The following is a 26,120-nucleotide window of genomic DNA, read 5'->3' on the forward strand; positions in this document are numbered from 1 at the left end:
GAAAAAGTTGAATACATAAAAATGAATGATCGCAATAAATTAGACGCGCTAACTTGTCTATCCAATTACCGGTAAAAAGCTTAAGTGTTCACAACTTAATTTTACACTTCGCTTGATGTATTCGTAGGTAAAAAACAATTATTACGTAACTGAGATATTGGAAATTTAACATGATTCCTCCAGGGTTTTATAGCCATCAGACCGTTTAATTTTGACTGGTTTTTGTAATTTGAAATAGCAGTAGTTAGTGTGGGTCCACTGAAAATCAGAGTTGAATCAACTTGAATCCGAGTTGGGCCCATTATTTAAAGTGATTGTTATTTGTGCGTAAGAGCCAAGGCTGTACATTTACTCACAGGCTTTCTTAGTTTTATAAGCGTGGCGATTTTCTAAATCGTTGTAGTTACGCCACGAGGTATGCAGTCGAAGAGAGTTACATTGCATTCATTCGTTACATTGAGTTACATTGCAGCAATTAACATTTCATTATTTCGTTTATATTGTATTGTTGTACGTGAGTGGGAAAACTAAAATCCTTTATTATTCGAAGCACCCCGTAGACCCAGGAACCGTACAATGTCCTTTGATTAAATCAATCTTCAAATCAAATTTGTGCAGTTTCTATACATTCATTAAATTGCTGAAATGTTTTAGAATAGATAGCCGTAGAACTTGTTTACTCTAAATTTAACTCAATAACTTACTAATCGAAACAACGTGAATAAGTTTAAAATAATAAATGACCCGGGTAAGATTTAGTCTTCCTTAACTTCCTTCTCGTCTCTGAATTTAACCTTTGGCGCGAACTAAGCATCCCATATGTCAAAATCATTTATCATCTTTTTGATACGGGAGCCATACTTAGCGCTTACCTTTAGCATTATTACTCTAGCCATTAATAGTCTTAAAAAAACAGTATTCAACTAAATTAGGAATATGAATAACATTAATGTACAGTGTGTAAGCCCACTATTGTATATAATTACATTTGCCGATGTAAAACTCACTAGATCGCTGTCTCAAATCGTTATAACGAGCACTTAGACAAAATAATTACAATATACGATCATTAATAGTCTATAATTTAACTCCTAGATATAGAGATCACTTGATCGACATGGGAATTTTTACACGGTCTTTTCGGCGGCACTTTGATACGATCTATATTGCTGAATGGCAATTAAAACATATTTTATTTTAGTTTAGTTGTTGATACATTTCATACTCTCGTTTACGGATAGCGGACCTGTAATTGCCGTCTTAGTAAGAGGTACTCAGAGTACAGGGAATATTCAATATGTTTTTGACATCCAAGAAATTAAAAAAGATCCTAATCTTCCCTCAAAGGTGGGCTACAAAATCACCAGTTCATATGAGTTTATGCCTCAAACCTCTACTATTCTAATTAATTGGAACAGTGAACACTTTTATATATGATGGGGGAGTAAACAAGTGGACACCTATTTTAATGTTGAATTAGTATCGGACCTTTAAGAGGCGAACGCTAAAAATGGAGATTGTATCTCGCTAGATTCAAATGCCTAGTAAAATCTGTGGATGACTTAGATTATAGCTTTACCCATAGACATGCAACGTTTGAAGAGACTCACCCTTTAGAACATCTTACGCTGAATATAAATACTTCTTTGGACAGCTGCATCACGAGAAAATTCCTAGAGGCGCTTGAAGATGATGATAGTAAAGATATAAACTATTCTTAACTTCTGTAATAAAATAAAACTAACGATATGTCGAAATCTTTCACAATCAATTTCATAATAAATTAATTTTATCAAATAAGCTGTCATAAATCTAAATGCCAGACCAATCAGAAAGTTAAAAAACAATTACTTTTTCGCTAATGAATGGAAAGGAATGGTTCCAATATTGTATTCGGTATTTATAATTTTTTGATTACCAATTATTTACATATTTTTTAATATTATTAATCAAGTTTTAAGTCCCACCGTTATTATATTATTTCATTGTAATAATATAAAAGTCTTGAGGAGTTTTTTTGCACTATTACAATTCACATTAACTGAACTGAAATTTATGTTCATACATTTAGCTAAGTAATACCTTTAATCGGCTGCGTTGTGTGATGGTGTGGCATTGAGGGTCTGTATGTGATGGTGTGTCTGTCGAATGTGCTCATGATGCAGGTTATATTCTTAATACTCCTTTTTAGCATTTTGAAATACTAGAAAACAAATAGAGGTGCTAAAACCCTTTTTGGGTCCTTAATTCATACCGGATCCCTCACGATGTTTTCTTCGTACGAGCGAATGTTAAAAAGGCACATTAAAAGAACAGTCCATTGGTACACAGCCGGTGTTTGAACACTCACATTGTCAGAAGGTTAGCAAGTGCGTTGCCGGCCTTTTAAAAATTGGAAGAACTCAAATTAGCCATTGGCAACAGAGCACCTAGAAGCTTGTTTTAAATACAACTTATGGGCTTTGTCGAATCACAGCTCCACTTTAAAACAGCCAACCAAATTTTAATCTACATATCTCATGCATACCCCATAGAAATTAATTAAAACATCACGATTTCTGAAATGAATGAAAGACGGTACCAATTTTTTGCTTTAACCTAACCTGATCACAAACGCCGCTTCAAATATACAGTTTTATGTAACCCAATGTAATTCACTGGGCCTCACTGGCAACTGCAACAATATCATTTACATCACGCTCTTAATACTATCAGTTTTTAAATATTTTGAATGCCATAGCCTACTTTAAAAAAATACCCAATTTATTCATAGACAAAAAGGATATACCATATAACCGATATAGATCTGATTGAATCGTTTAACACATTCCATTCTCAGGCTTCGTTAATAACCCATCATCACGAGAAATGATTAACAGAACAATTATAGTTAGCTGAATGTCTGTCATTTCGTACCTCTGATTTTTGATGGACAGGGACGTATTATCACGATCGTATATATGCTATGAGAATCGGTCAGAGCTATTCTAAAACATATGACAATAATGATGAACATAAATTTACAAAGAAATATTACACTTTCATTTTTTGTTTTTACTAGTATTTTTTTGTGTAGCAATGCTGATACCAGACAGGCGTTTGGCAACGGTTTTTTTTTAATGATCAGTTCACTACTGAATGTATCAAGCTCTAAGGATAAGGATTTATTCTGTTATGAGTTTGAAAAAAATCTACTGGTTTTGATCCTTGGAAATGAAGAGACAATGTAGCCTTTTACAGAACTGTAGAGATCCCTGATCGTACACTGTATGTATGTATGTGTGGACTCTGTTTCCGCACTTAGACGCTGAATAGGTCCATTGTGCGTAAAGTCCTGGCTAACTAAGCCAGCCTAACTCCTTCCAGAAGCACAGAAGTCTCCTGGGCACCTCGCAGGCTTCACGGAGCATTCCAGGACTACGTGGGTGACTGATTCCTCTGCGCTGAAACAGCCTCTGCACAGGGGGCTGTCTGTCGTGCCTAGGACATAAAGATGTTTATTAAGGAGACAATGACCCGTAATTGTCCCTATCATTGTTTTCAGATTTATTCTATTCAAGTTTAGAAGTTGTTTGGTAAGCTGTCGGTTGACTTGATCGTACACTGACATAATTTTGGTTACAACGTTAGATGTTGGGAGTGTTTTATAATTAAATTAAAAATAAATACATTAATGAAGCGTGTATTAATATAAAAGTCGATTTAAAATAAAATAAAATTCTGAAATCCATACCTGTCAAACTCTAACAATAATTTATCATTTGTATATCTACGATATTGATCTGAGCGCTTCTATAATAATGCGAGGAAGCCGCTACCGAAATAATTGTTAGCGCCCGGAGCGATTTTTATACTCTCTCTTTTTATCATAGAAAAAGGCACAATTATATCAATCGCTGGAGAAATCAAACTTTCTTACTCTTTGAATATCTTCTCGCTTAATACCTATTCATATCTTGATTTAACTTACGAAAAGCCAACTAAAACGGCATCAAACAACTGCCAGTCCTAGTTTTATTACAACCCAATAGCGCAACTCTTTAGCATGTAAAATAAGAGAGATAGGCTAACGGACAGACGGCTCCCCAAATGTTAAGCGATACGGGCAGGGACATTCACAAAGCTCGTTGAAGGAACTACATTTTTTTTTTCATTAAACCAAATCAACCTTCTTTGTGATTATTGCTTCCTTAATGGGCACTCACATTACCAGAAGATTTTCAAGTGCCTTTTAAAAATTGATACGCTCTTTTCTTAAAGGGATCTAAGTTGAATTGGTTCGTATTTTTTTTTAAGTTTTAGAGCACAAAGTTTGCCTCCCATAGAAGAAGGGCAGTCTCTGGGTCCATTACCGGGTGCTGAGCATCTCAGTGGAGGATGCCCAGAGGGGGATTCGCTATCGGGAGCGCTGGGGTAGTCGGATTAACAAGCGGATTAAACATAAAGTTTGCTGTCGTATTACACGATGGACAACTTCTTTCTCGCAAAGATTCTTTGGTTTCCTAGGCTGTTACCTGTATGATAAATTAAATGAAAAAATTAACATTTACCCACTATCGAAATATGAATGTAAAAAAATGGTTACTAATTGGCTGAAGACGTTGAGTTATGATGAAACAGAAGATTTAATAACTGTTACTCTGTAACACACCCACTCGCCCACACATACACACACACACACGCACGCGCGCACACACACACACGCGCGCACACACACAGACACAAACACACACCAAATTTATTTTTACGACTCCGTTTCCATTTTTTTCTTCCTTTAGCACTTGCTTATTTTCTTCTATTGTATATTATGACAATGACCTGATTGTACGTGTTCCGGTCCGGTGGTGGAGAGGCTGGCTATCTGTCACTCAGGTCTCCTGTTACAGAGACCAGTCTCTCACATACACTTCCAAATGTTATCATCTTAGTTTAATCATAATAACCTGCTATGTATGTATATGTGAGAGAAGAAATAAAGATTATTATTATTATTATTATTATTATTATTATTATTATAGTCTTTATTGCTTCTAAACGCCGATTTTATGTGAGATAGTGGTCTGGTTATAGCTGCCCATTTGGCTGAAGCCCCGCATTTTTGCACACCCACACTAGGAAGGGGTTGAAATAACTACTGTCACATGATATTTCAGCAGTGGGAGATGGAGTAGTCTAGTCATCGTCAATGGTCTAAGAAGTGCCTGCAAGGAAGGAACTACTTACCGAACGGAGTTTGAACGTAACGCTTTAGGATCCGAAATCCAATAACTATGCATATATTATCTTGCAACAAAATAATATTTCGAGATAAGAACAGAAAAACACACTTTAAGTTTTTGTATTATTCAAGATATAGTATATATTGTACTTTAAAAATAATATAAAATATTGCATTGTATATAAAATGGATACATAAAAATCATAAAGATAATCCATATCATAACTCCTCTTAGGAAACTATTTTGACCTTAAGGCGGAAAACTTCCTTATGGACGCAAACAATATTAAACAAACAATTTTATTATATAGAATAAAAAACATGACAATTCACACTACTATGTGAATATTTTAATTGCACATAATATACAAATAAACTTAAAATATAATACCCTTGAATGGTATATGAATGACTTTTGATTCGTCAGAATTTGTCGCGAAACAGCATCGATACTCCGAAACTTCCTAAAACGAAACCGATTACAATTTTTGTTAGCAATTTCCATGAAGTCCTCGGACATCCGATACCTCTGACATCACAAGCTTGGGTTAACGCTATACAAAAACTAAACATACCATCTGGGGTCCTTTGCAATTTCTTTTAATGGGGTCCTATGAGTAAAAATCGTCACGTTGTATTCAGTTAAATTTTAATAAACTTCGAAAAATTCAGCATAATTGAGTATAATACACGTTGTCGATGTCCCACTAATGCCACAATAATAACTTCTCTCTTAGGCGGCAGGGAATTCATCCATAGAACATTATATCTCAATACTTTCATCATCTATTCTCTAGCTTTTCGGTGAAGGAAACGTAAGGAAACCTGCATACATTTACAATGAAATAATAATAACATTTTTTTAGCTCGCGGCCTCTTGGGCAGGGGCCCTCTTGGGTCGGGGGCCCGTGGCATTTTATCAGCCCTGCCACCCTTTTGTTACGCCACTGTATCACAAGTTGATAAAGTTTATATCTTAAGTTAATAAAGTTTATTGCTCAAGTTAATAAAGTTTATATCTGAATTTAATAAAGTTTATATATCAAGTGAATAAAGTTTATATCTCAATTTAATAAAGTTTATACCTCAATTTAATAAAGTTTATACTTCAATCTAATAAAGTTTAAATCTTAACTTTTAACTAGAGCAATAAACTTTATTAATTTTAAATATAAACTTTATTAGATTGAGATATAAACATTATTAAATCGAGATATAAACTTTAGTAGCTTGAGCAATAAGCTTTATTAAATTGAGGTAAAACTTTATTGGATCTCAATCTAGCTCATTGATAAAAAAATATTTGAAATAAAAACTTTATCAACTTGAGCAATAAACTTTATTAATTTTAAATATAAACTTTATTAGATTGAGATATAAACATTATTAAATCGAGATATAAACTTTAGTAGCTTGAGCAATAAGCTTTATTAAATTGAGATAAAACTTTATTAGATCTCAATCTAGCTCATTGATAAAAAAATATTTGAAATAAAAACTTTATCAACTTGAGCAATAAACTTTATTAAATTGAGATAAAAACTTTATTAGATATCAATCTAGCTCATTGATAAAAAAAATATTTGTGCTGAAATTAACACTTCTTTGTACCAAACCAGTCTTAAACAATTTGTTTTTATTGAATTATCTAAATCTTTTATTTGAAAAAAAATTATGTTAAATGGACTTTATTATAAATTGTAATTATTTTGTAATAAATTAATTCAGTTAATTTTTTTATTAATAGCTTACTTTAAGAGTTTACTTAAACTGTTATAAATGTTATAAGGACGTATTTTCATATCTTGGTCCCTTTTATTTATTAACTACTATGATATATCGTGAAACCAGTAATTGATTCAGATTTTTTCTACTGTGGAATCGTTTTTATAACTGTAATGATGGTCGATTACCGATACGATACGCTCGAATTTCAATAGACAGACTGACAAGATGGTATTATAATAAATGTCTTATATTTTATAAGGTGGAAACAATTACTACCGAGTTATCGCTTGGTGTGTGGTACAAGTGATAAGATAACGTAAAACATGGCGTCGTATTTTTCAGTTAATTATTAATAAGTTATAAAAAATTAGTAAACGTTAATAGAGCAGTATAGGCTTAATGACTTCAGCGGGCCACTCTCATACCTGACCTCAGGTAGGTTCGATCCCCCACTCTGAACCAATAGACTTTCTTCTATGTGCGCTCGAACGGTGGAGGAAAACATCGTGAGGAGACCGTGTTGTCTCAGAACCAAAAAGTCAACGGCGTGTGTAAAGCACAGGCTGATCACAGATATACAAATATGAGGCCCAGACCTAAAGAGTAGCTGTAGCGCCACTGATTTTTTTTTACTTTAAGTAATCATTGAAGCAACCGTAGTTCTAAAACTAATCAATAATGATTAAAATAATAACTTGCAACTTACTTTTAGAAAAAAATGCACTTCCATATTCTTCCCTACCAGAACCGTGCCTAGTTTCACGTTCCTCACATCAACCCCAACTATGAAAAGCCCGGTCAAACAACGACTATTTAAGCCTTGAGTTGTTTAAGCTATTGCAAAATATGCTTAAAAGAATACGCATATCGCTAAATAACCTGCATCATGAGCACACCCCACACACTCACATATGCCACTCACACGCACCATCACACAACACAGCCGAATATTACTTAGTTAAATGTATTTAATTTTTTCCTTTCGTAAGTGATTGAATCTTTTTGTATGTCATATGTTCCATCTTTGGCTATATCTTTAGTATATTTTTTTTATATATAACTTATATTAGCTGCATGGTTACGAAATAAATAATTATTATCACTATTGTTCGCATCCTCCAGTAACTTAAGTCATAGTAAAAGTATATAATATCTTCGGTTCAGATGTGATTGATTTTAGATTGAAAACTAATTGTATGGTGTTTTTGACAGCTACTTATTATCATTACGAAGGGATAATTTTTAATATTCGTATTTTTTTATCATTATTAGTTGATAAGTAGTCTTAAACATATAATAATACAGTTAATTATAAATATATTATTAATTTCGTTAAAGTTATTAATTTTAAAAAATTTATTGCCCGATCTGGCATGGGTTACAATTATTTTTGGAATCCTAAAAAATAACCTTCTCTTAGGATTTATGAAATTCCGCTTGAATCACTCTACCTATTGTTGAAAAGCGAATGAAAATTCGCAAAGTAGTCGTCAGTTTATTTCGTTTCGACTTTTAACGATTTTTCTACTAATCTTATCTTCTTAGTAGTTATATATATGACATATAAAATATAAAACAATGCTATGTTGAATGTTATAAAGACTATTTGTTTTTCGAAACCGTAAACCTAAGTACTAAATAAAAGAGTTATTTTTTAATTTTTCTCTCCGAAAACCTTTCTCTCAGTTCAAGAAATAAATTTTAAAATCGAATTGGTCTAGCCGCCTTCGTTATGCGAGTATCAACATATTTAGCGCTTTTTTTAATTTATATAGATTTGTTATATACGTTTCCTGAGAATAAATGCAGCTATCGAAAAGGTTTAACCTCTTTAGTCTAGTTGAAAGCTTAACTTCATTCTGTAATCGAATCACACGATTTCCAGTTAAATGAATCCTCTAAATGCTAATCTAAGCTGACCTCACACTTAGGTGAAGATAACGTTGAGTTATGTTTAGCTTAAACCAAGTTTAATTGTAACACCATCGTAGATAAATTTGTGATTACTTAAATAAAAAAGGAATACATTTCTCTTATATTAATATTTCTTAAGCCCCTCATTCGCAATTTGTTGCTTTTTTTCTGTTTTAATCAACAGGGGAGAGGTCATCTGGCGTTAATTGATACATAAGCACATATATACATTGCCAGGGGGTTCGCAAGTGCGTAGCCGACTTATTTTGTGACGCTCTTTTCTTAATGGACCCTAAGTCAAATTGGTTTGGAACACTTCAGTGGGCAGATGTTTACTGACACACTTAGTTTTACAAAAACTTTTTACGCAATAACTCATTTTTAAAACGAGGAAAAAGATGTTTAAACTCGAAATTTTCGAGATACGGATTATTAAATTGCCAACAACAATTTAGAGCTCTACCGGTGACATTCATCAATCTTAATTCGGGCCAACGCCCGGCTACAACTTTTGCCGTTGAAAGCTCTCGATAATTTTACGGACCACACGCCAATCGTAAAAAGGTATTGTTTTATATAATAAGATGAAGTTGAAGATTTTAGAACAAGAATTATGTAATTGATGCAATTTTTTACTATTTAATATTTAATTTCGTAATGTTTATTATTATATAATCACTATATTAATTAGGTCTTGACAGATATTATTTCATTTTTATTATACATAATAGTGCTATAATTAAAAAAATATGAATCAGGTTTTCTTATTTATGTCTAAAACAAAATATTATACCTTTATATAACTTTTCTACACACCATTATATGACTACTACTACTTTGCCACTTCTCAAACCAAAGTCGTTGAACGGACAAATAAAACTGGCATGATACTCTCACCAATATTTTTAAATGCCAATCGTCCAATTGACACAACAGACTTATTATTAACCTACACATAATTATATTTTGGATTATTTGGAATTATATTTCTTAAGCCCGAAGTAAGCGAGTGATCGCTACTTAATCTTTATACAAGGAAGTGAAAAATATAATGATTATTCAAAAGGAAACAGTAATATTATGTAAATGATGTAAATGAACAGTATTAGCAAACACTTAAGACATTACAATAGCTTTATACCTTCTAACAATTAAATACAATATACAAAACAGTCCACTCGTTAAAACCTTTAAACCTCACAATGTCTTAGTTAACCGGGCTACAGGTCAACTAAGAAACATAGGAAATAAAATAGATTCTAATCAAATGGAAAGGCAGACATCACCCATCTGTAATCAGGTTCCATAATGGCCGATGCACTAAGATAAACCACGGCACGTTATAATAATTAGAAGGATGTTAACGAACATACATTCTTATGTGGATTTCTTAATTGTGAAACGGTGAAGTATATTTTTAGTGTTGGTCCATTTTATTTGTTCTCAGAAACATGTATACACTAGTTTAATCTCTTATTAATAACGATGTTTGTGTCACCACTGATTTGTGTCTAAAAATGCCGCTTTCAATACGATACTCGTACAAGCTACGAATGTAAAATAACTTTTTTCTTTTACCAATATAATGTGTGAATGTTTCTTCCACTAGCAATTAAGGACCTTCACAAATTGAAAAAGCGTCTCTAACTTTGATAACATTGACACTACGAGTACCAAAGTAACCGCTAGTAAAAATAAATAATTAGAAGCCGCTTACTTCTAACTGTAAGTAAAACTCAAATCATTTATACAACTGAGAGCTTCACCGATATTATATCTAAATGTCGCCCGAAACACTTGCCGGCTAAAATATCTCCGTCCATTACGTGATAAAAGCTAATAAATTTATCACCACACCTCGGAGACAGTAAATCTTCACAATCAAAGGTACAATACGACGTACGATGACCTAAACAATAAAGAATGCTTTCGAGTTACGAAATTTTTGGTTCAAGTTTTATTCGTTTTTATTTAGCTCCAGCGTGGCTTTGGAATCCAAATATGATTATTAAATTATTGTTACATGTTGAGTTATTTGGAAGAGATTTGTAAAAAGTGAATAAGGGCAATAAACAGTTATTATAGTAGTAATGCTTTGTATATGTTCGTCAAAATGTTAATAAATAATAGTTGTATATATTACTGCATATGAGTTTCGTCATCGAACGTCAGGGCAGAATACAAAATACTACTCAATACCTGGACGTCAGTCCTTCCACAACTGTGTAATTCTTAAGGCAGTTTTTGCCGCACATCATCACTATTGAAGTATTTCCGAACCAATTCCACTTAGGGTCCTTCAAAAAAAGAGCGTACCAATTCTTAAAAGGCAGGCAACACACTTGCAAGCCTTCTGCGAGTCTCCACGGGTATAACTTACCAGATGAACCTCTTGTCTATTGCCCCCATGTTATATAAAAATAACATCACAGGCGTGCTACTTGTAACAATAATAATTGATCAAAATACCAATTTATCGCTATCGCTCGTGTCTTAAAACTAGAAAACGCTAAATCAACGTGTGCGCAGATAAAAAGTGAATAAATATAAACTCAACAGGCATGAAGGAGCTGAATTAATTAACAGAATTTGATGTTAGCCGCGAACGGGACATTTCACTGACACACGACAAATTCTTATGCCTAAGGATGGTTTAATGCAACGGCTGCCATCGTAGTTGAGTATTTGAATATTTACAGTGACATTTATAGTAGTATAATTTGTGCAAAAAAAACTGGATGTGTATAAAAAGATAGTATTGAATTGTTACCACATTGTAAAGTGAATGAAAATATGACAGGTTCGGTTTTGTTATAATTATTTTTTAATAACAATTTTGAACTGCGTTATCAACCTTGGAAAATTATTCTCAATCGTTCCATGTCTGACTTTCAGAAGTTTGATGTTATAAGATATATGTAATTATATATATAATTTTACATATAAATGTACCGTACTTACGTATTTGTTACTTAGAATATAATACGTAAATATTGAATTTTCATTTAAAAAATCAGTGGCGCTGCTTCGTGATCATTTCAGTCATATCAGATCAGATCAAGTCAGTCTATTTGACAAATATTTTCTATTTTACATAAAACCATCCAAGCACCCACGCTTCGCTTTTCTTGGCTTTATTGTCAAATCGTATGCTTAAGTCGCCTTCATTATATTTACGACTATTTATACTGTTCGACGTGTAGTCTTCCGCTTGTATTAAAAACATTCGAAATGTTATCTAAAGCTTTAATTCTAAACTTTAGAAGGTAATCTCAATTTAAACTTTCCTTAAATCCTGAATATTATATTAATTGATTACAAAAATAATATTATTATAAATGAAATTTTGCTTTAAGTAGGGATTTTCATAAAGAATCTTATTTACATTAATTCCAATAATTTTTTGGCATAATATTAAATTTAGATTTCTTGATTTCAATTGAAAAATATGCTCTAAAAACGATTTAAAAAGCTCGGACAGCTTCCTTTCTTATTACGTTGAAAAATTGCCAAAATGTATTCTATAGCGTCATGATCATAATAAATATAAGAATGATGTAATTACAACCACGATCAACATGATACCGAAGCCTGACGTAATTAATGACTCATTAATATAAATACGTGTCATAAACAGTCAGTTTTTTACATTTTATTGCGATATTTACATGCAACGGTCAATTTATAACCGTGTAACTGTGACCTACATCGTGTATTGTGTTGTAAATCATATTTTTGACGCGAAATTATCAAATAAACTTAAACTATCTATGAACTTATTGAATATCATATATACTGTATGACATTCCTGAGGTTCGAATCCTGGCTTTGCACCAATTGACTTTCGTTCTATGTGCGTATTGAACATTCGGTAACGCTAAAGGAAAACATCGTGAGAAAACCGTCTTGCCTTAGACCCGACCCGACCCAAAAAGTCGACGGCGTATATCACACTAATTTCCCTTTAGATTGACAAGTAATCATGAAACAGATGCAGAAATGAAGCCAAAATATAAAAGGTTGAAATGTCACTGAATATTGTTGAGATAAAACGTTTTCTTTTATAATAGCATTGGCTAGACATTTCTCTTATTTAATTATAGAAACGTCTAATCTAAATTGAAAAAACTAGTTTTATAACAGAAGCATTAAAACTTTATTAATACCTAGAAACAATACTGCGTCAGTGGGTTTTCAACACAATTTGATCAAGATAAGTGTATAGATATAGTATATGTATCACATAACACAATTTCACAGAAACATGATATCATTGTTGTGAAATAAGGAAAAAGTGTGAACTACTAACAGTACAAAAAGAAATAACTCAATTTTTTTTCTTCTGTGAGTGAGATATAAAAGTCCATTGCAGGACGGGTTCCATCCTACGACATCAGACATGTAAGTCGCATTCTCGATCCACGAGGCCAACTAGTATATATTACCAGGCTTTGATTTTAGCTCATATTAACTCTGATAGTGTGAACACATAGTTAGGACTTTGGGTATTGATAAATCAAATATATTGTCTTTAAATGTCCTTATAGTGACGTGTCAGTCATTTTTTATGTACATAGCACCCAAAAGTTAAAGTAGATCACAATTCACACTCCACCTGAGATTTCCATAGATCACGGGTCAAGTGCGTAGGCGCATCTTAACACCAAAAATGTTTTACGCGCACGACTATGAATAAATTACGTTAAATAAGTTGGAGCTCATAGTATTTTTGGTGTTATGATTATATAATGTTTTTAATATGTATTTTAACTCGAAGGTATTCATATACGTGCAAAATAAAATATGATTTAAAAAAGCTACTTTTATACATATGTTTTTTAATGTATATAAAGAATTATCTCTGAAAGGGAGGGGGGGGGGGGTCAAATTGTCAGGAGGCTCACCTAATATTAAGTAATACCGCGACCCATGGATAATTTTAGATGCTCGCGAGTGGATCGCCGGCCTTTTAATAGCTGTAATTAGCATTTTGTGATTACCACCGTTGCCAACCATTTTGATTCTTAGGCATGCTCGCAACTTTACAAACTCATTCTAATTACATATGTTAACCCAGTTGTATGAGAAGAAAAATAAAATCAACCAACATTTAAAATATCAGAATTCACTTGAATAAGTCAGAAAAAGAAATTATTTGCATTGAACTCCGAACACGCCAACTTGCCAATTGATTTTATTGGTACAGCCACTTGACATAAGTAATCGCGTGTTTGCCATTACGTAATTTCACAAAATTAGCATATTTTGTAATATTGAATCTGTATTCAAGTACAATAACACATTTTATTTGCTCAATACGAATTCGACGAAAAGTAAAAGGAAATATAGGATATCAGAAATGTAAATACGGACTTGTTCTTATACAAATAAAATATAAATCAATGGTACTACAACCTTTTAAGGTCGGGGCCTCAGATCATTAATGATCATTTATAGAATAGGTGATGAGACTTCAGTGCCTGACTTTTTGGGTCTAATGCAAGCCGGTTTCCTCACCCTATTTCCTTCACCGTTCAATTTAATTTTAAATGCGCACATAGAAAGAAAATACATTGTTGCAAAGCTGGGGATCGAACCTACGACCTCAAGGATGCGAGTCGCACGCTGACGCCCACTAAGCCAACACTTTAAATTTTATTATTTCATCATCATCCTCTTTACTCGGTCCCTTTCTGATCGTAGACCTCTTACATTTTCCTCCAGTACGCCCAACACTGGCCTCTTTGTATCCACTGGGAACTCCTTGATGATGTCGTCAGTCCACCTAGTAGGCGGACGGCCGCGCAGTCTTTTGTTCTGCCCAGGTCTCTACTCAAGGATGTCAAGGATGTCCTGCGGGTCCATCAGTTCTTGTCCATGCATGCTGTGGCCTGCTCACCGCCACTTAGAAATTGTATTAGTCATAACAACAATATTAATTCACTATAATGCTACATAAAAAACGTAAATGTAATCTTTTTATAAATATAATATTATAATCTTAATTTTTCATATGTTATCCTCTTGTATGCTAAGAGGATTTTCTGATATAAAAATGGCTTTTATACGATCTACGACACGTAGTTATTACGGCTTGTTTTACGTCTCTGACCCAGATGTGGTTGAAACCTAAATACAAAAACCACATACTGTCATTGCGTTTAGCAACTACAAGCGTCATACACTGATGGCGTTTTATGCTTTTATGTATATGTCTATGTTAATGTTCATCCAGATAAAAAATACATATATTGCACATTACCATTATATAATCGCAAATAACCCATTTTCACCCAAAATTTTCCAAAACCACACAGGTAAATGCCACCCAAACGCTTGACTTGTGAGGTAGGTGATAGGTTTCTCTAATAATTGATATAATAACTAAAATTACGAAATATTAGTATGTGGATAGTTATTGTATGCCCACCTCTTCGTACGTGTGCATTAAGTTAATATTAATATGGTATTCCGAAGTATATACTTTAATAATATACACAGGAATATGTTTGATTTAAAATGTACACCTATATAAGTGCTGTATGCTGCAGATTTTTATATCTGTTTAATGATCATCTGCCAATCTAATAGGCAAGTAGATCCTGTGCCTGACACACGCCGTTGTCTTTTTGGGTCTGTGGCAAGCCGGTTTCCTCACGATTATTTTCTTTATCTGACGAACAAGTGTTAGATGCGCAGTCAGAAAGGCCATTAGTAAACATTCGGGATACACATACGATCTCAGAGATAGTCGCACGCTGAAGCCACTACTATTAGACTAACACTAGTCTCTTTAGGCATTAGAAAAGTAGATCGCGTAAATCATTAAAATAATAATTACAATCAATTAACAATTTTACATTTTAATTAACGTTTGTATATAGGCAATACATTAAATGTTCCATGACCTGTCGGCAATAAATAATGCGTTAGAAAATAGCTTTGTATAAAGAATTGAGGTTTTGTAGGTCGTGAGAATCCACACCTACGACACGCACTATTTGGAAAATGAAAAAATGTTGACAGTTATTTCATCATATTATAACATGCTTTCCATTGCGTATTATTACAAAGCATTTTTTTTCTTTTTAATGGAATCTCACTGTTGGCCTTAAGGGTATTTTTATCTCAGCACGGGGTGTTTTTGTATGAACAGGGGGCTCTGCTTTAATTAATATATATTAAGCGTTGTTATCGCGTATCAAAATGCACAGCGCCATCTATTGTTTAAAAAATAAATTAAATTATTAATTTAGACAGTTACAATGAATTAATAAGCATTAAAGGCGCCTACTAGTTTCGAGACATGTTTCAATCAAAGTACTTTCTTGCTTACAATAGCGATACAGACATTTAGTATGCAATTTCAATGTAGTCTGGAATCATACAAAAACTCGCTATTAAGACCTGTAAATGATGCTTAGTATGTTAAATTTATATTTATAAGTGACCTTTTATAAAGATCTTATAAACCATAACGCTTAAAAATAACAAAGTTGTGTTTGAGCTTGGAACACTTTAAAACATTTATTTTTCATTTTATAAATTCTATAGTCTATAACAGTTTTAAGCAATTATGGTTTTACATGTAACAGTGAAGAACACAATATCTTAAGCCCAAAGTTCGATCGATAAAATTAAAGATATTTGATGTTTACCAGCGTAGCAGGTAACTTGCAGGTAAACAATCTATGGATGACTACCAGATTTTAATGTAGCTTTAGAAAAATAATCTTTACGCTACTCGGAATTTTAGGTTTTATTGACAACACTGTAATTTTATGTAGTTTTAATTATAATATTTTAACCCCGTAAATATTGTTAAGTCAATTTTATGAGTCACCAAATTGGCATATTATTGGCATTGATTGGTACAGTCAACATAGAAACTTATTTATATGAAATTTTAAGTGTAATACAGAAGCGTTTGCTGCTAGTACAGTAATAAATCTACTAAGCTAAGTGGCGTCCGTTGTAACACGGCTTGTTTGCACGATCAAGATATCTGCCTAATGATTGTTACAAGACATCTGGGCACCGAGCAGTCACCACGAGCATTTAGCTATGGCCTATTATAATTTAAATTTATCGCTGTATATCAAACTAATAAACGTAAGTATACATAATCAGAAAATATGTATTTTATACAACGAATTTTCTAATTCATACTCACTATATGAATATTTTGAATAAGAAATTTTATCTAAAGTTTAAAATTTTACTGTCCCTGAAAATATACTAACTATATGTACCATGTTAAAAGAAGATCTTTGTATTAAAAAAAGAGATGCAGACACAGTAGTTACACTTTACACTCACTCATGCACTCACGTGTGTAACGGGTTACATTGTTTTTGTTAAAGAAAATTGAGAGAAGAAGAGTGAAAAAAAAAAAAAACTAAATTGTAATTGAAAAAACAAATTAAAGAAAACTGTTCAAAAGTTTACTATTATGTTTGTTATAAAAGATCTGGGAACCCTTACTGTACGGTTCCTGGGTCAACGGGATGCTTTAAATAATAGAGGTTTATTGATTTACGCTATATTCACTACTCGCGTGTTACAATAGAATATGAGCGAAATAATGACGTGCTAATTGCTATATACCGAATGAATACAATTTAACAGTCAAAGAGAGTGCCTACGTCTGGCTATGCTCTAGGGGTGTAACTCCCATGATTTAGTTAATCGCTATGAACGAATAACTGTATGTAGAAGAGAGTGCCTACGTCTGGCTATGCTCTCGGGGTGTAACTCCCATGATTTAGTTAATGGCTATGAACGAATAACTGTATGTAGAAGAGAGTGCCTACGTCTGGCTATGCTCTCGGGGTGTAACTCCCATGATTTAGTTAATCGCTATGAACGAATAACTGTTTGTAGAAGAGAGTTCCTGCGTAGGGCTATACTCTCAGGACGTAACTCCGACGATTTGGTAAATCGTCACGCTTATAAGTGATCGAAATGTACATCCATGGCTCGTACTTTTACACAGGTGTTTATTACATAAAAGGGTTCCCAAATCAAACACATTATAATGCATTGTTTATATTGAATAAACACATTTTTGTTAAAACTAAAATCCATTCCACATTAAAGTCTTATTCGAGACTATAGTATATCATTATAGTAACGATTTTACACACCACAAAATATGAATAAAATAATGGTAAAGAATCTAAAAACATTATACCGTTCAAGTCACCCTATGGCTAGATATGATCTAAGATAAAGATTGTATTGACAGCTCTTTCAGTTAGGTTCAAACACGAATGTTTACCACGAAGCGAATATCGTTTTTATGGTTACAATCATAGAGTGTATATTTATATGACAAAGTTCATCTAAGACTTGTGATTAGATATAATGAACTTTGAATCGCAATTCATGTTACATAAGATGTATTTTACGGTGGCTTGATAGGTTCTATATTGACTGCCTCAATAATGAGACATTGATATGTTTACATTATTCATATTCCTGCGAAATAAATCACAAATGATATGATTTTCTGCAAATGGCAGTAGGAAATGAGTTGATCGCTTCAAATTGACAACGTATTTAAATAATTGTTTTTGACTTTCAAACGGGGACACAGCTCATGTTCAGCCGAGGCGAAGCTTCCTGTATTCTGTGGCTATATAGTGATTTTTTTAATCTAAAATTGTTTTTTGACTCGTTTATTGATTTTTAATATGTCAATAAAAATACAAATTATTAATGAAACTTTTGTTAAACTATCAACGTCCCGTTTTTTAATTAATATCTCAAAACAAAGAACTGACAAGATCTATCTATACCTTAAATAATTCCACTTTTGATGGCCAAGAATGTATTTTAAATCCTAATAAGCGTATATGCTGTTTATTTATAACTTCAATATTGTTTTGATTAATATTATTACATTAACTTCTATATTTCTCATTCTTCTGACTTCCTAGAAGATTTTCTTATAAGCAATAAACTGATTATAAATTAGCCCTTAGTTGTAATCACTTAAAAATATATTCTTGCAAAAATCTTCTCAATTCCTTCCGACAATAAAACATACTGCTTTAAACCAGGACAGTCCACTTAGTAGGACTATCATAACCAATTAATCTCTAGAATATGACCAACAATAAAAGTACCCTAGTACAATTACAGTGTAGATCCGAGGCACGTACAACGCTCAATTAGAGCTTGTTATCTAAAGCGCGATATCCTCACCCATAACGAAGAGGGGTTCTTCAATTTCTCATCATTTGACTCATGCAATGTTCGCGAAAAGTCGGACTTAGGCCTTTCAACTTAATCTAGAACGCTTCATTATATTCTGGTTTATTTATGAAACGCTTTAAGCATAATTTAGTATACATATTTTAATGCGTTCTAATCCGATTTTTTTTAATAACTGATGTTTACTTGCAAATTTAGATTCGTGCATACTAAAATATTAGGTTTTTATTGAAATTTTGAGACAGTATATGTGGAGCAATATTTTTCTCTCTCTCTCTATTATAGGTTTATGTAAAATAATGTTTTACGTAAAAAAATATCAAATGTTACTAGAGTAGGACAATCTATTATCATCAAACAGTACGTATACTTTGAACAATTGAATGATACACCGTTACGTGTATTATTAATATACATTTTAAATATGAGATGGGCATACCGATCCCAGTTATGACTGTTTCTTTTTTATCTTAAAATTATACCAACCATAATTATGTTTATTTGACAAAATTTTAATCAGATTTCATATCATTATCTCTTTGTATTAAGTTTCATTTCGAATCCTTAAAACGGCCAGTTGTTCCAATCTAAAATAATGTGACAGATCTTTATTTACTGAAAATCGAAATTGGCGAACGAAACTGTAGCACAGTCAAATAATTTATCCTCTGTACGGTTTTAATTGAGTAAAAGAACCGAGGCCGCTCTCAGCATGACAACTTCCAAATCCAAAATCCACGAATTACACCCATAATTTATGAACGCAACAGGACACGAGAGTACATCTGCAATATTAAGCGTGAGATACGTCGCTCGATATGACCCACATTCACTGCGAGCGACTGTTTATGATGACTTTTTGAAAAATGTAGTTTTTAATTTCGGGCATGGGTCGAATCGAATAAGCTCACATGCGACTTTAACTGTATGACATATAAATTACTACTTCTTATGCCCGCTACGGAAGTCAATATTTTACACGAAATTAATGCAGACGTTTTTTTACAAAAATCGAATTTTTGATTCACATATTTTAAATTTCGAATTTCTCTTGTTACAGTCGTTCTTCGGGCGGACATATAACAACCTGTCCTCGATATCCGAATGCAAGAACAATGGTGAATGCGTCATCAATAAGAAGAACAGGACAGCTTGCAAAGCGTGCAGGTTACGAAAATGCCTACTCGTTGGAATGTCAAAATCTGGATCGAGGTACGGAAGGAGGTCGAACTGGTTCAAAATACATTGCCTCTTGCAGGAACAGCAACAGCAGCATATACAACAATTACAGACAAATAAATCACCGCCTTCATTTAACACGTCAATAAATCCTTCCTTCCTCCCAACAAATCTTTTGCCGGCGGCGGCTTTAGCTGAATATTATAAAAATTCTGAGAAGTCATTTACTGACGACGTAACCCGGCAGAGCGTCTCGCCGTCTGACTCGGGGGCATCGTCAGCTGATCCAGAAGATGATAATAGTTCAAGAAGCACTAGTGGTTTAAGTATATTCCGATCTGCGTCATCGCCAAGCAGTGACAAGGACATTCGTTCACATGCGATTAGAAATCAAAATAAAGATGTTAAACGGAAAAAGCCCTCAATGGCTCCCTTTGGATTATCTCATCAGCTGACTCCAACACCTAGTTTTACCCCTCGTAGTGTGGCCTTTATGCCATCTCCAATGCCACAAATGCGACAAATTCCAGCCATGAGTTGGCAAGGTCACAATGGTGGTGATCTACTTTTACATACCCCTGCTGTTGCCGGGATAGCTGTGGAGCAAGATCAACCTATCGATCTATCCATCAAGTCTACTGCTGTATTGTTTAGGAATCCTAATGACGCTAGCGATTCCGAGCCAGAACTCAGCATTGACTTGAATTCAGACAGTAGCAAAGATATTATGAAAAATCCCCTCGACTTAAGTCTAGGACGGACGGAGGAAGTACCAATGACAGGGTAATGTTATTTTAATCATTCCAGACACGTTTATTTAAATGTAAATACCTTAGATCTGTATAAATTAATTAAGAAATTACTCTGCCATACAGTATTTAAGAATCCGGACATTCCTTCAATGTAGAGTATTTAAATTTTTAATTATTTTAGTTCATTTTGATTTTATTTAGATATTAAGTTAAAGAAACAATGAGGTAGTGATATCGAATGCCATGTTTATTATAAGTCGTGTTTTGACTTTTAATGTGTGTTTAGGAATAAAATAATAATGAGTTTATTTTCGAAAAAGTTGGCTGCGTTTCTTTTTGTTTTTATTGTATAGAAATTCACTTATCCAAAATCATTTTTCTGACTATTTTGACAATGCTCAAAATATAGTTTATTTTAGAACACATGTTTAATCTAAAAAAAGATCATACTTTATGTCTTAAATTCATGAGCTTGTCACAGAATATCGGCTTTAATTAAAACATTAAATTATTTTTCAAAGTAGCTCTTGAGAAAGAAAACTCCTGTTTCCTAAAATTTAATATATTAAAAATTTAGTTCGTAAAACTGATATTTGTGCCAGTGTTATTTGCCAGTGTATATATGTATTACCAATGTAGTTAATGGGATTTGTGGCCAGTTTGTTGAAGCTTAAAATTAATGTAAATATTGACTACTGATGACTATGTTACAACTAGACAAGCTGTTTGGTATCTACTATATGTTGCATCGAGATGCTAGTGGTAGCTTGCTGTATTTTCTTCTTGTGTGTTTAAATGGTAGCCATTTTGGAGTTTGGCGTAATTTCTACACCAATATATGAGTTGTTCTTTCCATTTTTTATGTTTGTAATGAATAAGCTCAAAAACTGAGAGACCATTATCTTGCAATTTCGATTTTTCCTTCTGACCATTCTTTGTTGTCAAATATATCTTTATTATTTAAATGTATTTGCTACTATCAACTGTTGACTAAAACTAGAATCTTGTTTGTTATGTTTAAAAGAAAAATATTGTAACCATAATAAAACGATATGATATAGCCGTTATATAGATATATATAACGATATGTTATATCGAAAAAATGCTACATTAAGAATTGTTTAGATTTTTTTTTTACCAAACAGCTCGTTAACGAAACAAGTAAATTAGACCTTTTGGAATCTTAAGTATTTATTTTAGTTTTAAGGCCAGTTAATTGAGTCATATTAGTTAAGATTGAAGTAGAATAATTCTTATTTTGTAATTTATAATTAGATTGTGTTTTGGTTTGATTTGTGTTAATGTTTCGTTGTTTGTTTTTCATTTTGTTGGAGATTTTATACTTTTATACATTTTTGTATTGCTCATGTCAATATCATAGTTGAATGCTCATTATAAATCAGCAAAGAAATGATTTCTTTTATTTAATTATTTATCCCTCAAAAACCTAACTTACACAGACTCATTGGTAATTCAGAGTATTCCAGTGGGGAGTCAAAGTCAAATCATTTAATTCAAGAAGACCTATTAAAATTGCACGTTTGAAAGTCAAAATTACAAATTAGAAATATTACAAAAAATTACTAGTTCCAAAAATAGTTTCATATAGAAAAGAAACTCCATGCTTAGTCTTTTAAAATAGTTTCTATAGTATTGGTATAGATTGATTTGATAATTATATGCGAAGACCTACCTAAAACAAAAAAAAAAACTACTCAACTAACATAAAATAGGCTCAAGGTGTTACAAAAAACAAATAAGAAGATAACTAAATTATTATGAAGATACATAGTCAAGGCAAAAAATGATATACCAGCAAAACGCATGTCCTGGACATTTTGGTGCCAATGTTACCTGGCACCTCCTAACGGGAATCCGTATTATTATCCTTATGCTTCCTAACAAATAATAATTTATAACTGGTGTCATAAGGCATTAGAAAAATCTAATGTAACAGGAATTCCTCCACTATTGAAAAACTAGGAAGTCAAGAAACATTTTTCTTTTTATTAAATACATTCCATAAATATAAAAAATTTAGTACTGTGACCAGATAATGACCCAACCACAGATTGTAATGTAAGTAGGTTAGAAGTCTCCTGTGCTTGACAGATGAGTGGCGGAGAGCGGAGCGGAGAGTTAATGCCAGTTCTATCTTCAGTTCTACGCCATTGATTTGAGAACTGGCAGAAAATGTAAAATTAGATGCATTATATACATATTTATTTTTGACGTTCATAAGTGTACATTGAGTTCACCTTTATGAATGATTTGACTATATTTCTCTTCACCATAGCGAACAAATGTTCTCATAGAAAGATTAGTGCACAGCCGGAACGTGTTAAATCTACTGTGACTGAAATGGATACTTAAAATAATAATCTAATTAAATAACAATTATTAAAATTTCTTACAATATATGAATTTACAGAAATATATAAGTAATGAACAAACACTAATTTTCTAGTATTAGTGTTTATTCCGTGAATAAACTAGGCAAATATTGAGTTAAATTAGAATAGACAAGCCTATGATGTAAGGTTTATAATGGCTTGACGAAAATTGATCGAAAATTGTTACGCTACTGTCAACTACTGTGGGCTTCCGAAAATCAATTATTAATTATTCAATAGATACCTAATATTGAAACTACGTTGTGAGAAAGTTTTGTAGGCTATGATTTACATAATTAGGAATATCGAATGGCTTTATTTACTTAGGCTAGAGAAACTATATCTGAAGAAGACAAAAACAATTTGAATGGCATAGCATATATTTCAGCTTTATGTGCCTGCCATTTTTGATGAAAAGTGATACCGCCGCTCTTGGACACTTACATTGCCAGAAGGCTCGCCAGTGCGTTGCTGTATTTTTAGGAATTGGTCTCTTTTCTTGAAGGAACCTAAGACGAATTGGTCATCGGTTTAAATTTAGTGGTTTCCTCGTGGACAACAAACGTGGACGTGGATTCTAATCTCGACATCGACTCCTTCGACCTTATGGTGGAGAGAAGCGCGACTAGCATACACTGCTCACTACTTTTATTGTTATTAATAAAAATTGTGCTTAAAAAATGTACAAAAAAGGTAAATTTACAAATAGTAAGTAGCAAGTAAGCATAATTCAGTTATGCTTACCAGGCCTGCTGATAAGCCTTCAATTATGGTGTCATGTAGATAAATGTAATATAAAGAAATTTAATTTAAATAAACATCATGAAAATAAATTAAATATAGAGCAAAACCTCGTGCTCCACTTTCCAGCTGTCTACGGAGGAAACATCTCAATAAATCAGCGCCATTTTAAGCTGTAACGACATAATTTTTTGGTTAAAGGTGTAATCTCAATTAGGGCGATATGTTTACTCGTTAAAATCGCAATGATTTTGATTGTACATTCGAATGGAAAAGTGATTTGTGTGCAACTCGCAAATGGTAATTAATAGTTTTTAAACAACATAAGTACAGTGTGCATTAAAAGGAAAAAAATCTATTTTAACACGTACAGGCTAGTTTTGTAGATATGAAATTAAAAAAGTATTTACTTTACCTTTGCACAGTAGAGAATATAAAACAATTCAACATTTTAATCTATTGTCAGTTCTCAAATCAAGAGTATAGAATGGAGAACTCTAAGAAACTCCCAGTTTTAAATAATTTTACTAAATACTTTTAGGGGCAACCATTTCCTTTCTTCACATGACACGGAAATATTAAAAAAAAAACACACGCTTAGCCTCTATCAGCCATAGGCGTGACAAGAGCGCTTACGTTGTAGCGAGAACAAAACGCAAATACATTGGAGATAGTTAATGAAGGTGAATCATTAATATATTTATTAATTTACCACTTAATCTAATTTGACCACTATGAGGAAAACTTACAAAGTGTTATTACAAAAAAAAAATATATTGGAATTATCTATGTAAGTCAGATTTAGTTGCATTATGACATTGTTAATAACACTAACACAAATTGATTTGTGATTAAACTTAACACATACATGTATTAGTTGGGCGTTAACTATGTATTATCAAAATTAATTTAATATACGTTAATGTATTTGCTTCCAAAATATATTTTCAAACAACAAAAACACGTAAAATTTTAGCGAGGAATACGGAATAATTCAAAATAATCTTTTGACTTCTGTATCGGGATTTTACGCAATAATATAACAGGCCAGTTAAAATTAACTGTAATACTAAAACAACACTAAATTTCCCATTTTAATGACTACATAAGCGCTGAGTATTTTATTGCTATTATTTCACACCTTTCCACAGTAGCTAGTTTTGTGTTCGAGCAGGGATAATTAAGTCCGATCGGTTTTACGCCGTTAGCAATTACAAGAATACTGATCGCAAATTTTAACCCCATATTTAGATAGCTATTTGAGAACACGTAACGAAACTCATTCAACGCTAAGCAAGGAATGGAATCTTTAAGGTAATTCTCTTGCGACTGTACACTTAATAATTTGCCCATTACTCGCACTAACAAGCAACATTTCTTTTCGTATTCACTATGTATGGAAATAAAAATTTAAAAGAATGAGAGCTCCAATGACTTCCTGGCTCAGCATGAGCGTGCCTTAGAGGCTGGCTCGGAAAGCTTTGCAATAGCAAGACGTGTTTCCTTCAAAAAGTAGTTTGGCCTGTATTCATATTGTTTGAATTGGATAGTCTATTAGGGAATTAGGCTTTCATAGGTAAATGTATGTTTGTCATTTCATTACTTTTATCGGATTATTATATCGAGTCATTCATTTTAGTTTTTGAGATTTAATGCATTTATGGAAACAAATTTTCACCACATTAAATTTTTTTTTAATTACCTACGTTTGATAAACAATACCCTTTCTCTTGAATTTATTTAATAACAATGAAATTTTTATTATTCATCAGATATATTTCGTTATGTATGACCGTTCTATTTAAAAAAAAACAAATTTCAAAATCAAGTTTATTTATATAGGTTACACAATGTACACTCAAACCTCAAAAAAAGAAATGTTTGTGAAATGTTTCTAATTTTACATTTACTGCCAGTTCTCTAATCAAGGGAATCGTAGAACGGAAGAGAAGAACTGGCAATAAACTCTCCGCCACT

At 32.6% G+C, this 26,120-nt stretch overlaps 1 protein-coding gene across 1 annotated transcript in view; it reads left to right on the forward strand.

The window, feature by feature from the left end:
* The window catches only part of LOC123709775 (protein embryonic gonad-like), an 86,432-nt gene extending 65,093 nt beyond the window's left edge, over window positions 1-21,339 (forward strand). Inside the window, exon 3 of the mRNA XM_045661315.1 lies at window positions 20,139-21,339. Coding sequence (XP_045517271.1) covers window positions 20,139-21,044 — 906 coding nt within the window. The 3' untranslated portion in view covers window positions 21,045-21,339. The remainder of the gene's footprint in view (window positions 1-20,138) is intronic.
* The last annotated feature ends 4,781 nt before the right edge of the window (window positions 21,340-26,120 follow it).

The sequence above is a fragment of the Pieris brassicae genome, chromosome 5, assembly GCF_905147105.1.
Source record: "Pieris brassicae chromosome 5, ilPieBrab1.1, whole genome shotgun sequence".
Lineage (NCBI taxonomy): Eukaryota > Metazoa > Arthropoda > Insecta > Lepidoptera > Pieridae > Pieris > Pieris brassicae.